General features: G+C 39.1%; 1 protein-coding gene across 1 annotated transcript in view; it reads right to left on the bottom strand.

The window, feature by feature from the left end:
• sgcd (sarcoglycan, delta (dystrophin-associated glycoprotein)) overlaps positions 1 to 13213 on the bottom strand; it is a 61367-nt gene that overhangs the window by 40570 nt on the left and 7584 nt on the right. Inside the window, exons 3-4 of the mRNA XM_010767615.1 lie at positions 11132 to 11219; positions 8877 to 8996 (exon numbers count right to left, since the gene is read on the bottom strand). Of these exons, the coding sequence (XP_010765917.1) occupies positions 8877 to 8996; positions 11132 to 11219 (208 nt within the window). The remainder of the gene's footprint in view (positions 1 to 8876; positions 8997 to 11131; positions 11220 to 13213) is intronic.

Here is a 13213-nt window from a genome sequence, read left to right as displayed (position 1 = left end):
CACACACACACACACACACACACACACACACACACACACTATTAGATGCAGTTTAATGGATTCTTTATCATCTCCTTAACGTGGTCGGCTGACAGGAATCCAATGACTGCTAGCGCACTAGCACATTTCCCTTTCACCCCAGATAAAACCGTGAAATGTAGGCCCTGTCTCGCCTTGAATAAATTCTACGCTGTGACGTCCCCTACGCAGTAACTCTGAGGTGTCTTTATGTTATTATTACGGCTTAACGGACTCCACTCCGAGGGAAGGAGGGCTGGAAATAAAAACCTTTTCGGGGTGAAAATATGACTGAGCATGGGGAGGTTTGATAGGACATAAAGATGAGGATCACCCAAGTGAATGTGTTCAGGTAGATAGTGCAGAAATGTCGGGTGAAGTTTATTACAGACAAATATGTTGAGTCTGTTTCATTGAAACTGAAACAGGCCCCAAAGTAGTAGAAGTCAGTTTGTCTCTGCCAAATTTCGGGCCAAACACTTCAGAGACATGTTTTGTAAAAAAAAAATTACAATAGGAGACCTTTAAATTGAAATTGAATATTTTACGCATGTTCTTAAATTAGCCTGATTTCCTAACATTAGCCGGGATGTATCAATAGCGCATTTCCTCCCATCCTACTTCCTGCTTATTTTCTCAGACAACACCCTTCTTTGAATTCAACCTCCATTTTCATCTCAACAAAACACCTGCAAACACTGCATTGTTCATGGTTATGAACCTATCAATGCTGCATAATCTACTAAAACGTGAATATAAAAAGACCTTGTAAAATACATGAAAGTCTTGTGTGGTAACTCTAGCTTCAGTAGCTGTCTCCAGGAACACATTTTGCTATGAATGCTCCTGGGTTGCTCAATTTAGGGCAAAACAAAACTCTTTCGTCATAGGAACCAATTGGCTCAATTTGATTTCTGTGGTTCAAAATTGTCCTGGGATCTTTGCAGCATGGTTTCACCCTCTGTGTCTGTCCCAACCCTTCTGTCTGGCTTCACTGAAAAATGGTCCAGTGCATAAAAAGAACAACAACATAATTTAAAATCCTCACAGGCAGTCTTGAGAAAAGGCACTCTCCCAAGGGCAAATATTCCAACCGACGCCTCCTAAAATCCGAAGCGACCCTGGAGCAAAAAGGCTGATGCAAGGTTAGCTTCAGGCTACTGAGAGTCCAAAGGGGTGAAGACTGGGGCAGAATAAAACCAGCTCCTTCAGGGCAACTGGGAGGCAAACATCAAAACACAAACTGACTTTCCTCATTACAAAACAGCCGAGGAAGAGCGTGTCAAAGGGCGGCTGAACTCGGAGCCCCTTTCAGGCGTGATCCCTGTGATCATGAATCTGATGCAAGCCGTGGGAGAGCTTCACTCACAGTTGCTGAAGGTTGGAGTTGTTTCAGTAATGACAGAGAATAAATCAGAGCCTGAAGGAAAGAAAGCTGAGGTCAAAGGAGCAGTTCAAACTATCCAAGAGCTCAACTGTAGAGGAAAAGAGTGAGAGAGAGTTTTGTTTGTCAGGTGATGCTTTTTAAAACTTCCCAATTAACTTCCTGAAGTTTACCTCCATGTCTTCTGGAAGGAGTGATGTTTTATGATGTCTCTTTTTCCCAGGGATCTATTGTTAGATTGGACTTCTGCAGGTCGTGACCACAATGATTGCACAAGTTTAGGTTCTGGGCTCCATCAATGGATGTTCAGCGGCGGTCAATCCTACACACTAATAAGGTGAGCTCAAACGTTATTTCTTCTCACAGTTAAAAAATGTAACCCCAGAGCTTATTATCTTGGTCTTGGTTTTCATACAGTACAGGTAAAACATAGGGCTGAAGAGTACAGAGTGAACAAGGTTAAATATATATATCTGAAACTTATTTTTCTTTGTGAGAAAGTACAGTGAACAGGATGGTGGGTGTATGACAGATAAACGGCTGATGCAGGCCCGAGTTTGAAAACACTAACGACAATTCAGACAAAAGTTTAGAAAGGGAGGCTTTGCTCTTCGCTGAATCCAGACAGGGAGTTCAAGCAGAGGTTATTCGCACTTTAATGCAGTTTATAAAAACACACTACTTAAACATTCATTGTTAACCTTTGAGTGAAACCCTCTCCCAAGCCCCTGATTTTTTTATTTTTTTATTCTCTTTATTCAAAGAGGCTTTTAAAGAGTTTGGCAGTGTCTCATCCATATGCTTTCTGAAGCTCTGACTCTGATCCCACTTTCAGCAGATCCTCCTCAGGCGGGGCTACGAAGGACCAGAGTGGGAGATGCAGATGTTACCTCAGTCCAACGGTTCACTGCCTGTGAGTTGAACTGTTGCTAGGATTTGGCAAAAACATCCTGGACTTTTGAGGGGAAGTTAGCTATTCAAGTTTTGATCAAACTGCTTTCAATCTATAAGCCTTCAACAACTTGATTTAGAGAAGATAATATAAAATAACAAGAAATGTGCTTATTCATGTGAATCTCTTGGTCATTGATAAGAAAAAACTAAACAAAAAAATAGTTATTTACAAAAGCATTGAAATACCGTTTTGTAGTTAACAACATGAGGCCTTAATGTTTTCTCTGAAATAGATTTATGTTAATGTTTTCGATCTCGTAATATGTAACATGAAGTAGCTAACTGTGTTTTGCTGTTATACATGATGCCTAATCTGAACCTGAATTCATCACAAATAATGATTTTTACCAAGGAGCTTCCCCCCTCTCTTCTTACAATACCAGATATCTGTAGTACTACGCTACATATTTGAAAGATCCGTAATAACCTCACCATCCTTGATTTGCCTGTGGAAACTATGCAAGAGGCAGAGTTGCATAATGTCGAGTGGTACTCGTGTATTGAGTGCATCAAAGCAGACGATAACCAGTCTCTTACACGGGAAGAGCAAGTAAAATCTCTTCCAGTTGCCTTACTCTCTCCTCTGCTGTCTTCTTCCTTTCAACTTTAACAACCCTGATTTGAATACCAACCTTGGTCACATTTAACTATTAGGGTTCGTCATTATAAATCTAAAGTTTCAGCCAGCAAACGGCATACATTTGCAAAAGAAACATGTTGGGTAATTCAACCGTGTCTTCAAATTACATCAATATACAAGTCATTTACACTTGCCAATATGTTTGGAAGGAAACATATTGACTGTTTTTGCAACATTTACATTCTGCATGCACCTCTGGCAAATGAAGACGGATTGACATTTACTTCAATTATTTATGTAGCATGAGACATAGTTAGTCAGGAGTTTAGTACACCTCAGCAACCACACTTCCACACACTTGAATCCCAACACAGCCCAGTAAGCAATCACATTACTCTACTTATGTTCATTAAAGTTGTATAAATAACCATCTGCCTTTCTCCTTGTGTTAACATGACTGTGATCCCGAGCACCAAGGTGACTTTTGCGTTCCTCCCTGTGGGCTCTTGGCCTGTAAAAGTTTAAATGCCTCTGGCCTTGTCCACCCTTTGCTGTAAGCTGTATCCTGTATTTATCAGTGCATTCAGCTGCTCAGTGGTTTCCTCCAGAGCTTTGAGAGGAAACCAGCATGAGCACAACGCATGAGTGAGCAGTGCTTATTTTGGAACTGGAGGTTGATTCAAAGCTGGTCTGAGCGAGTGCAGCTCAGGAAAATCTGGCGGGGTACAGGTATATGACCTGACCCATTGACTTACAAACTGCTACTGTAACAAGCAGCTGCCCTCCAGGGGTTCATTTACATTATATGTTAATGGTATTTTCTTTTTTTACAAGATTGCTTCTGGATAGGTTTAAAATAGCAGTCTATATTTACTAATAATGTTGAATTGTTGACTGTATAACAGTTATTAAAAAATGTGGTGTTTTTGTATTCTCCATTAGAAAACATGACATAGAGATCACATTGAAACAAAATGTATATCATAATACTGGGAAATATCCTCTTACATTTAAATGACTTCAGCAATCTCATTAAATGATATGTATGATATTTTACAATAAATTAAAAATATAAATTGAAAAAAACTGGCTGGTGTCATGACCTTGCTTACTGAAATGTTACTAAATGCTTATTTATTTGTTTTTACTGTTTTGCTATTTACTGAAAGATGCATTAATGGAACCATATTTTGAAACAAGGAGGAGTTATTTTCTAGCTAATCCTAAACTGTATAAACCAATCCTGGGATTAAGTGTGTTACAGCTCTTTGAATTCTCATCTGTGTCACAACTGCTGCCAGAATGGGCAGAAACAAACCATAAAAAAGTATTTCTGCTGTGCTTTGACCCAGACAATCATCCCATTCGCCCTGTTTGTGTTCTCATTTACTGTCTGTCTGCTGGGAGCCCGTCAGCATGTCTGACTGGACTGTAATATATATGGAAGCCATAATGAAGCCAATGATAGCAGCAGCATAGATTTCCAATGACCTCAGTCGGGCCAGTTAAAGTTATATGCAGGGCATAATCATCAATTTGATTGGTGAAGAAGGAATGACTAGGTAATGACATGTGGCAGCTTTATAAGCCTTCACAGTGCCTTCATACATCACAGGGACGAGGGGACAGATAGCAGCTCGCACTCAGGTCAGAATACACTTCAACTGCCTCTGTTTCACTGGTGTGTGGTGGACATTAAGAATCACATGCACAGATAAATGTGTGTGATCCGTTTAAAGGTATATTTTGATGACATCTTCTGTGTCATTGTAACAACAATGTGCCATGTCCATGCACCAACACAACAATGTTTCTGAGAACATAGTTTAAGTACCATCTGGTACTAAATGCTTGGGAAGATAATTCAATTATTTGACATATCATGTTGTCAAAAAAGACAATATTTTTTATTTGGCCTGTACTTGAGTTTTCTTTTAAGAAGTTTGTCCTATTTGTTAGATAAAAAAGAGAGCAGGTCTTGTTTTGTAATTGGTACAGAGATCACGGCCTCAGAGTGGAATACACACTAGGTGCTCCACGTAATAAACCTTTTGGTAAACTCAGAGGGCCGTCTCTTTGTGCCGAGTCAGCGGTTGCTAAGGTGTTTGATTAGCCTGGCAGCCCTGAGCGGCCTCATCAAAGGGCTGTGGAGATAAATGCAGTAATTGGCAAATCATTGGCACTCTCTTCCTCTGTGTTCCTGCTCTGACTCTCTCCCTACACCTGCTCCCAATGGCTTTACAAAGGTGTCACCTCAACTAACTAATAACCGTCGATTAAATAGTGTTTTTAACTTCCTGGTTCTGTCACCTCTGTCTCCGGATATGTAGGGATGATTTTTCATGATTGTCTTGGATTGTATTCATGAGGGAAAAAAAGGTTAAACGTGCAGTCAGATTGAAATGAAGTGGAGTCAAATGGCAGAAAATATCAAAATAAAGTCAACTACTGATGTTTTATTGTGAATCCCAGCTCAACAGAGAACAATTCATTATCTATTTTATATTTGAAAGCTCTCAATAAGTTTGATATGTTTTGTCGAGTTTCTTCGAGTTAGCAGAGATTAAAATACACCACTAGGATAAGGGTGCAAGACCAACACCATTTACAAGATAAATGCTGGCATAATATGCAAGTGGCTATAACATTTACATCACCAAAAAAACAAAAAAACAAAACAGTAACCTGTTCTGAGTGGCTGGTAAAGTTTGAACATTCATTCAATTCACTGGTGGACAAACCATTAACATGTTCACCTTGGTTTAGACTAAACGTCTGCACGAGTTTCACTGATCATTATATATGAATGTACGTATGAATATTTTGAAAACAGAAGATACAAAAGCTCCTTGCAGAGTTACTGATTTCACTGTTAACAATGTCTTGCATGGTGCTTTTGGAATAAATAAAGTAGATTGCCCTCCTGTTAAACTTGGTAAAAAATCATGTCTTCAGCCTCTCTTTTTCCGCACAGAATTTATCAACATCCCGAAAAACCTTTTTAGTGCTTTTCCAGTTTCAAGTAGGGAATCAAAGGGGACCCTCGAGTGCTTCTGTGAGCATCACACAACAGCGATCACAGGAGTTTTCTCTGGTAAACACAAGCTTGTTGTGTGTCAGGATGTTGAGGATTCTAATCTTTAATACTTAGTTTAAAAAGGCAGCAGTGGATGAATACCGCAATAGTTTTGACTTTGAGATAAATATTGTGTCAGAAACAAATGCCTTCCTTATGAGACAACCCTGACTCCCCCCACCCTCCATTCCCACCCTGCTTCTGTGTCTCCCTTTGTTAAGAGGAGCACATGGGTGACGGTAATGAACTCTGACTCAGTGAGGGCTGGAAAGGATGTAAATGAATGTAGATGAGGATGGGAGAGGAAGAGTAATTGCTCACAAAGAGGGCTCTGAAAGGTGTGTGTCAGAGAGAGAATGTCAGAAGCAGAGAGATACAGCGCACCCATGAGAGCTCCTAAGGGAAGTTGTGCGGCCCAGTCAAGAGGGAGACGCTTCAAATATCTGTTTATCTATTAATGAGCCTGAATGGATGGATTGATGAACGGCTGGGTGGGTGGGTGAGTGATGGTGAATGGTGGCAGATGGAAGTATAATGGTGGGTGACGTTAAAGAGGAAACGGGAAAAAGGCAACAGAGGAAAGGAAGGAATTTGAATAAAAGATGGGATGAATACAAAAATATGTAAAACACAACTTTGGATGAACTGTGAATCTGAGGAAAACTGTAAGTGTGAGTTCACTTAACATTCAGCGGATCTTTTTATTTTTTTATCTTAATTATCCTCACAGCAAGTTGTTATAGTTCCATCCTAATTATCCTGCTGTATAAGTGAGTGTGTATCATTAGAAATAAGCGATGATTAAATCTGTACTCTCGCAGCATGGTCAGCTGGTTTCTTGAAATCTTATAACAGAAAGTCTGGAAAAAAGTATTTTCCGGTTTGCAAGCACTACGTTCTGCATCAAATGGAGAAACACAGATATATGATTTCAAGGTTACATTTTCTATGATTCCATCAACAACTTATTTAACTTATTATTTTCATTATTTGATCCAACGGTCTCTAGCCCCATTGACATTTACTAACATTCATTTTAGGGGACAAGATGCAATATATACTTCATTTGCATTACAAATTAGATAAAATGGCGTTGTGTTCAGAACTACAAAATAGATTGAAGGAATGGTGTCCTTGTTTGCTGCTACCTAATGACAAAAACATGTTAAATCATGACATAATAATTGGTCTACTTCACTGAGTGGCTGATGGGTCAGTCACTACTTACTCTACATTCTTTAAATTCTAATGGACATCTAAAAGTTTACAAAGATACCAAATAAACCAGGTTGAACTTTTTGGAATAAAAGTGTGTAAAGGGATTTACAACACAACACCTAGACTAATTACTCATCGAGTGGTAATCATGTTCAAAAATACAAGACAGAAAAACACCTAACTGCTTCTTAGTTATTTTCCTAAAGTTATTTTCTTCCAAATAAATAAACAAAGTGGCATCCATTGTTGCTTCCACCTAGCAGCAACATCCTGAATCACATGAACCCTGATGAAACCACATCTGGGGTCATGCAAAAGTCTTGTGATACAGCCCACAGATAAGTAAAGTCCATCCAACTTTGCTGTGAATCTACAGGATGATCTTTCAGCAGGAGTTTGTACTCATGTTTTCAAAGTAAACACATTTCCTCTCACTATTCCAGTTACGCCTCCCTGCTCTCACAGAAAATCATCTGTCGCAGTAGCATCACTGCAGTCAGAACAGCGTCTGCATTTCTTACCTCCTGTCTAATGACTACATGTCAGTTCCCCCCCCGGAGCCCTTCTGGATATGTGAGCTATCTCCCGTGATTCTCTTCACAAATCTTTCATCTTCTATCTCTGTCATGTCTAAGAAACTTATAGTGAAAGTTTATTCTTTATGTTAGTTTTGTCATGTCCCTTTGTCCTGTGCTTTATGTTTATTCCCTTAATTAATTCTCCATCTCATTTCAGGCCTCCACACTCCCAGCCCCCTTCTGTCTCCTGCGTCCTTGATTATTTTCCCCGCCCTGATTGTTTCCACCTGTGTCCCCTTTACCTGTGTATATATGGTGTTAGCTCCCTCCGGTTCATTGTCAGTTCGTTGTCTCTCTATGACCTACGTTCCTGCTTACCTCACGGACTTCTCACGGATCTATGTTATTGATCACTGCTCCAGTTTTCCTCGAAAGAATGTTTTTGTTTTCCTTGTTTTCATTACTGTGCAAATCCCAGTAAAGTCTTTATTTTGAAACACTATCCGAGTCTGAGTTTTGAGTCGTGCAATTGAGTTCATGCCTCAGAGTTCACTCCTTAACAATCTCCCAAAAAAGCTTCTTCACTTGCAAGTTGTCATATTGCTCCTCTCATACACAATGTACTTCCTGCACACATCTGTAACTTGCTCTACTTACAGTGCTCATGTAAGCATTATATTCTTCTTCTTTGAAAGTCATACAGCACATCAGCTCAGTTACAGTGATGCAGTGTGTAGTGTGTGTATGTATGTTTCCATTTGGAATAGGTAAAGTAACCAATTTCCCTGAGTTCAATGAACAAATAAGAGCCGAAATCCAATTATACGTCCACTAGCAAAAGATTAAGATAAGAAAATGCACATTTTATATCTAAACAAAAGTAAATGTAATCTTTTCTTTCTTTTCCAAAAAGTGAGTTCAACAAATAAAAGCAACTTAAACTCCATGATGCTATTATTATTATGTGACCAAACAAGAGCCTAAGTCCCTTTATCACACATTGGTAAGAAACAAATATGGTCCGTAAAACAAAATGCCCTCTGTCAGAACAACACAAACATCATTAGTTTTCATTTCATACTTTGGATCCTGACAACGGGTCAGTTTGCATGTCATCTGGTCACTCACCCATCACTCGGAGCCTCTCGGCGCCCACCACCACCTCCTGCTCGTCGGCGGAGAAAAGGAGCTTCCCAGAGGTGGATTTGACTTCAAAGAATTTGCCTTTTGCTTTAAATCCACTCGATCCTGGAAAGAACACACAGAGGGAGAGAGAGGAGACATCAAAGAGGAGCTACTGTAGCTTGAGCTGATTTTTTAGAGAATTAACTCAGCATTTGAACATTTAAAATGCTTCCAGGTGGAAGACATTCAAGTTGTCTGGTAGGATTGGCCGACTACAGTAGCTTACAACTTCCTAATCTAACATTTTAAATGTTGTTGCCACCAAATAGCAGAGGAACTGTCTAAACACAGCAATTCATGTTCATATATTAACACAGATATATATTCGATTTATATGATAAAGTTGTTCTCTTTGTTCCTTTTAGCTCTGTTTCTGGTCACCACCACTCATGATGACAACTATAGGACGATTGGTGCGAGGCAGGTTATGTGCATCAGATTTATCAGAGCTGTTGGGTTTGGAATGGCAGCCTGCTGGAGTTTGAAACATGCATTAAAAGGAGGTTAACATTTACAAAAACAGTAGTTTTGAGGTAAAAAACAAAAATATGCTAACATGCTAAGTACTGCTAAGAGGGACCTTCAGTGTAACATAACATTCACTGTTGGTTCATCCTTCCATGAGAAGTTTATCTAGACGTTTGTATTTTTTGTTGACACAGTGACTTTTGATATCATTTCAAAGGAATCACGACTAAGATCAAGATAGTGTATTCCTAAAAAATTAAACAACTACTGCTATTTGCATGTTTTAGATCTTTGCCAATTACTAAAATCCTTTTAATAATAAAAATAAAGATGTATCACGAGATTAGCCTTTAATAATAAAAATCAAACACTCGCTGTTGAAACTATCAGTCCGCCAAACAGAATATTGACAGCTTGTTTGAAAAAGGATGATCAGTTTTAGCTCTTACGAAAATGCATGCTGTTCTGGAACAGCACTATAAAGGTTTGTGTACCCGCTTTGATTTTATTCCTTGATAATTTAGACTTTTAGTAAATACATCCAAATGTATATCGGGAAAATATAAAGTAAGACATCTCGAGACGAACGGAATTATGTATTTTTCACTGATTGTGATGAAAGGTTTAGAAACTATTTCATCCAGATGTGACCTGTTGGTGAAATAGATTTCCACCACCGGTAGTTCACTGAATGACAGTAGGCACCTGGAAAAATACTCAAATTAAAGATGCCTGAACAATAACTGGTGTCACAACAAACAAGAAGTAGAAAATGTAGTCACCTCCCTCCAGCTCAAATTGCTTTGTCTCACGCGGTGACAGAAAACACTGGTGCTGGGGGTGAGGGATTGACGTGCGCGCAATTGATTCTGTCATTCTCCATCTGGAATGTGAAGTTCCTCCCCGTACACAAACCCAGCTTAGTCATCCAAGAGAAACATCGGAACAGACTTCGTCTTCCTCCTCCTCAAACCCACAAGGCAAATGTCAGATCACTTTTTAAACGTGAGAGACACTTCCTGCATGCTACAAAGTTATTTCCATTCACAGAAGACTGCCAACTCTATTAGAGTGTGACAGGCAGAAAAATGGGGGAATATAAAGCAGAAAGTGCAATCTCAGATTTATGGTGGTGCAACTGAGGCCTCTGCTGGCACAGTAAAGGGGCAGAGAGGAAGAATATATAACATGCTAATGGCTAATCCTTGAAAACGTCACATTTTTGAACGGTGGTTCCTGACCCAACAGTCTGGGCTACCCAAAGAGCCCCAAGAGAAAAATAAAATCACACAATCACAATAAAAGTGAGAAATAACATGACTGATAAAAGAATGCAGTTTTTGTCATTTATTTTTTCCTTTATGGACGTTTTTTTATGGACGACTAACCGGAGGGCTATTTTTCTTTTATAAGTTATGCTTTCTGCCCTCCCACTTCTACTAATTTAGTTTTTGATTGTCAGTTGCGTTGCTTGACTTTATTAATATTGAACTGGTATGAGAATACAATTATGCCAAAATAAAGTTCCCAATAGCAATAATGAATATTTTGTCAAAATGAATGAGAACTTAAAACATAATTCTTAGTGGCACATATCGAAACTTTTACATGTTGGGCAGTTGCAGTGAATGTCGTCAGTGTTGTCAGGTTTGATGTTTTTGAAACAAGAAGACATGTAAAATATCAAAAGAAAACTTCAATACAACACATGAAAGCACGCTGGCTCTTACCTGTTACAAGTTGTGTGAGCAGCTGGTTCTTGCTGTTGACAATATTGACCGACACATTTCTGGATGACTGCAGGAACAGCGGGCGGCCCTGCAAAGAAAGAGACACCATTATTTATTTAGTTTGTGGTACGTGCATGGTTATTCAACTATTGATGAGTTTGGAGGAACAAGAATGAGGACGGATAAGGAGAGAATAAAATAACAAAACATCACAGGTTGAAGATTAAACATCATATACACACTTTTTGTCTTTACAATCAAAAGGTTTGTTCTTTGGTTTGTTGTTCCCAACCCCTTGACTTTCATAGACATATATTTTATAAACATTTCATATGACTGTTTGCTCATCAGCAACCTTTAAAGTGAAGGTCTTGTAAAGTTTAGACAAATAACCACAACAAAATGGTTATGGTTTAGGAGAAATACTGGTAATGATTTGGCAATTATTTGTCTTTCCAGCACGGTTAATGGCTGGAAATCTCCTACAGCTTTTTGACAATGTATCTCTATGTCTAGCCACTTCAGGATAACATTGATTACTTTAATGACCCCAATATTTTACTTTGTTGTCTTATACAGGGACAAGAATATTGGAGATGAGGTATTTACCTGGACTGTCCCAGTATGAAGTAGACAACAAATATAAAATTCAACAACAACAACGGGCTACCAAATCCTTATGAGTTTGTTGAACCGATGACTTTTAATATAGTGGCTGTAGACTGTAAGTCTTTAATTGTTTTGTTCTGATTGTTAAGTTCAGTGTTTTCTGTCAACAGCTTCAGGTGGATCACCTTATTGGCACGTAGCTGTGCTGACTTGGGGGCTGGGCTTACATTGGCTGAGCCAGCTATAATACTAAATGAGTACAATAGCACACATACATAGATACACATGCATACATGTAAAACTTTACACTCAAACAAAACCACCAGAATTGTCGGAGCGCAGAGACTTAAGCCCCCTGTTCGGTTTGATAACTTGTATTTCCCAGAGTGCCCTGCACCCATCTGTAATGCTGATCACGTTGGACACTCTGCTCTTTCTGTGCCCGACTAATCTTCATGCCTCAGTCAACTTCTTAATTAGAGATAACGGCCTGACCATTGTGCTGCGCTCGCAGCCGAGGAAGGGATATGCTTTGTGTGTATAAAACTGATAACATTATGGCTCTTGGAAAACTTATTGAAGTTCTCACAGTAAATACACTAAATGCACGATATGCGAGCAAGACATTATCACAATAACAATGTGCCGGGACCTGAATGCAAATCTGGAAAAAAGTTTGAAAATAAAGTAATTTCACTGTGTCAGGTTTGACAAGTCCACTCGGTCTTTAAAGGTTGAGGTGTGTGTATTTTAAATGTTTGCATGCAACCAAGGACCATACAATGTTTAAGGCCGGAAGCAGTGCCTCAGTGTGTTGAGGAGGCTGTTTGCTCATTAGTTCTAATTACCTTCAGCTGTGTGGACATCAATATAACAGTCAACAAGGTTGTGTACAGGAAGTACAAATGTGCAGTGTGACAAGAAGCAATATCAGTCAATCTATTCAAACAAATACAATATTATCACATTCATTCATATAACTCAGAGCATAGAATAACGTATCTGCAAAACATTCACTGAAAATGTTTCTCATAATTTGATTGAAGCAAACGACAGCTCATGCAGACCCGGCCCCATGGGGCCGGGCCCGCCCATCCAGGATTTGGGCCCGGTGTTTTAATCAGGGCTGAATACAACATTTTAATTGTTTTATTATTATGTTTATTGTTGTTATTTGTAGGGCTTTGTCCTAATATTTATTTTTGTTTTAAACTATGTTGAAAGATTAGTTTAATATCATTTTTTAAAATTTTGCTATGAAATTCTGAAGGAAAGGCTGCGCGCGAGACTGGTTTTTCGCTGGGTTGAGTCGTGAGGGTTTTTTAGTGAGATGCGGCACAGCAGCCTGTCAGTTTACTCTTGCTAGGTTAGTTTGGCTATTATCATTTATATTTATCTGCAACAATGGATATCAGGAAGTGGTTCATGAAAGGAATATGGCAACTCAGCGCCAGATGCAGGCACATTAGAAGA

The sequence above is a fragment of the Notothenia coriiceps genome, unplaced genomic scaffold (assembly GCF_000735185.1).
Source record: "Notothenia coriiceps isolate Sejong01 unplaced genomic scaffold, NC01 NC01_scaffold00004486, whole genome shotgun sequence".
Classification (NCBI taxonomy): Eukaryota; Metazoa; Chordata; class Actinopteri; order Perciformes; family Nototheniidae; genus Notothenia; species Notothenia coriiceps.
Note: the sequence above shows the minus strand (reverse complement) of the source record. Positions and strands in the feature narration are given on the sequence as shown.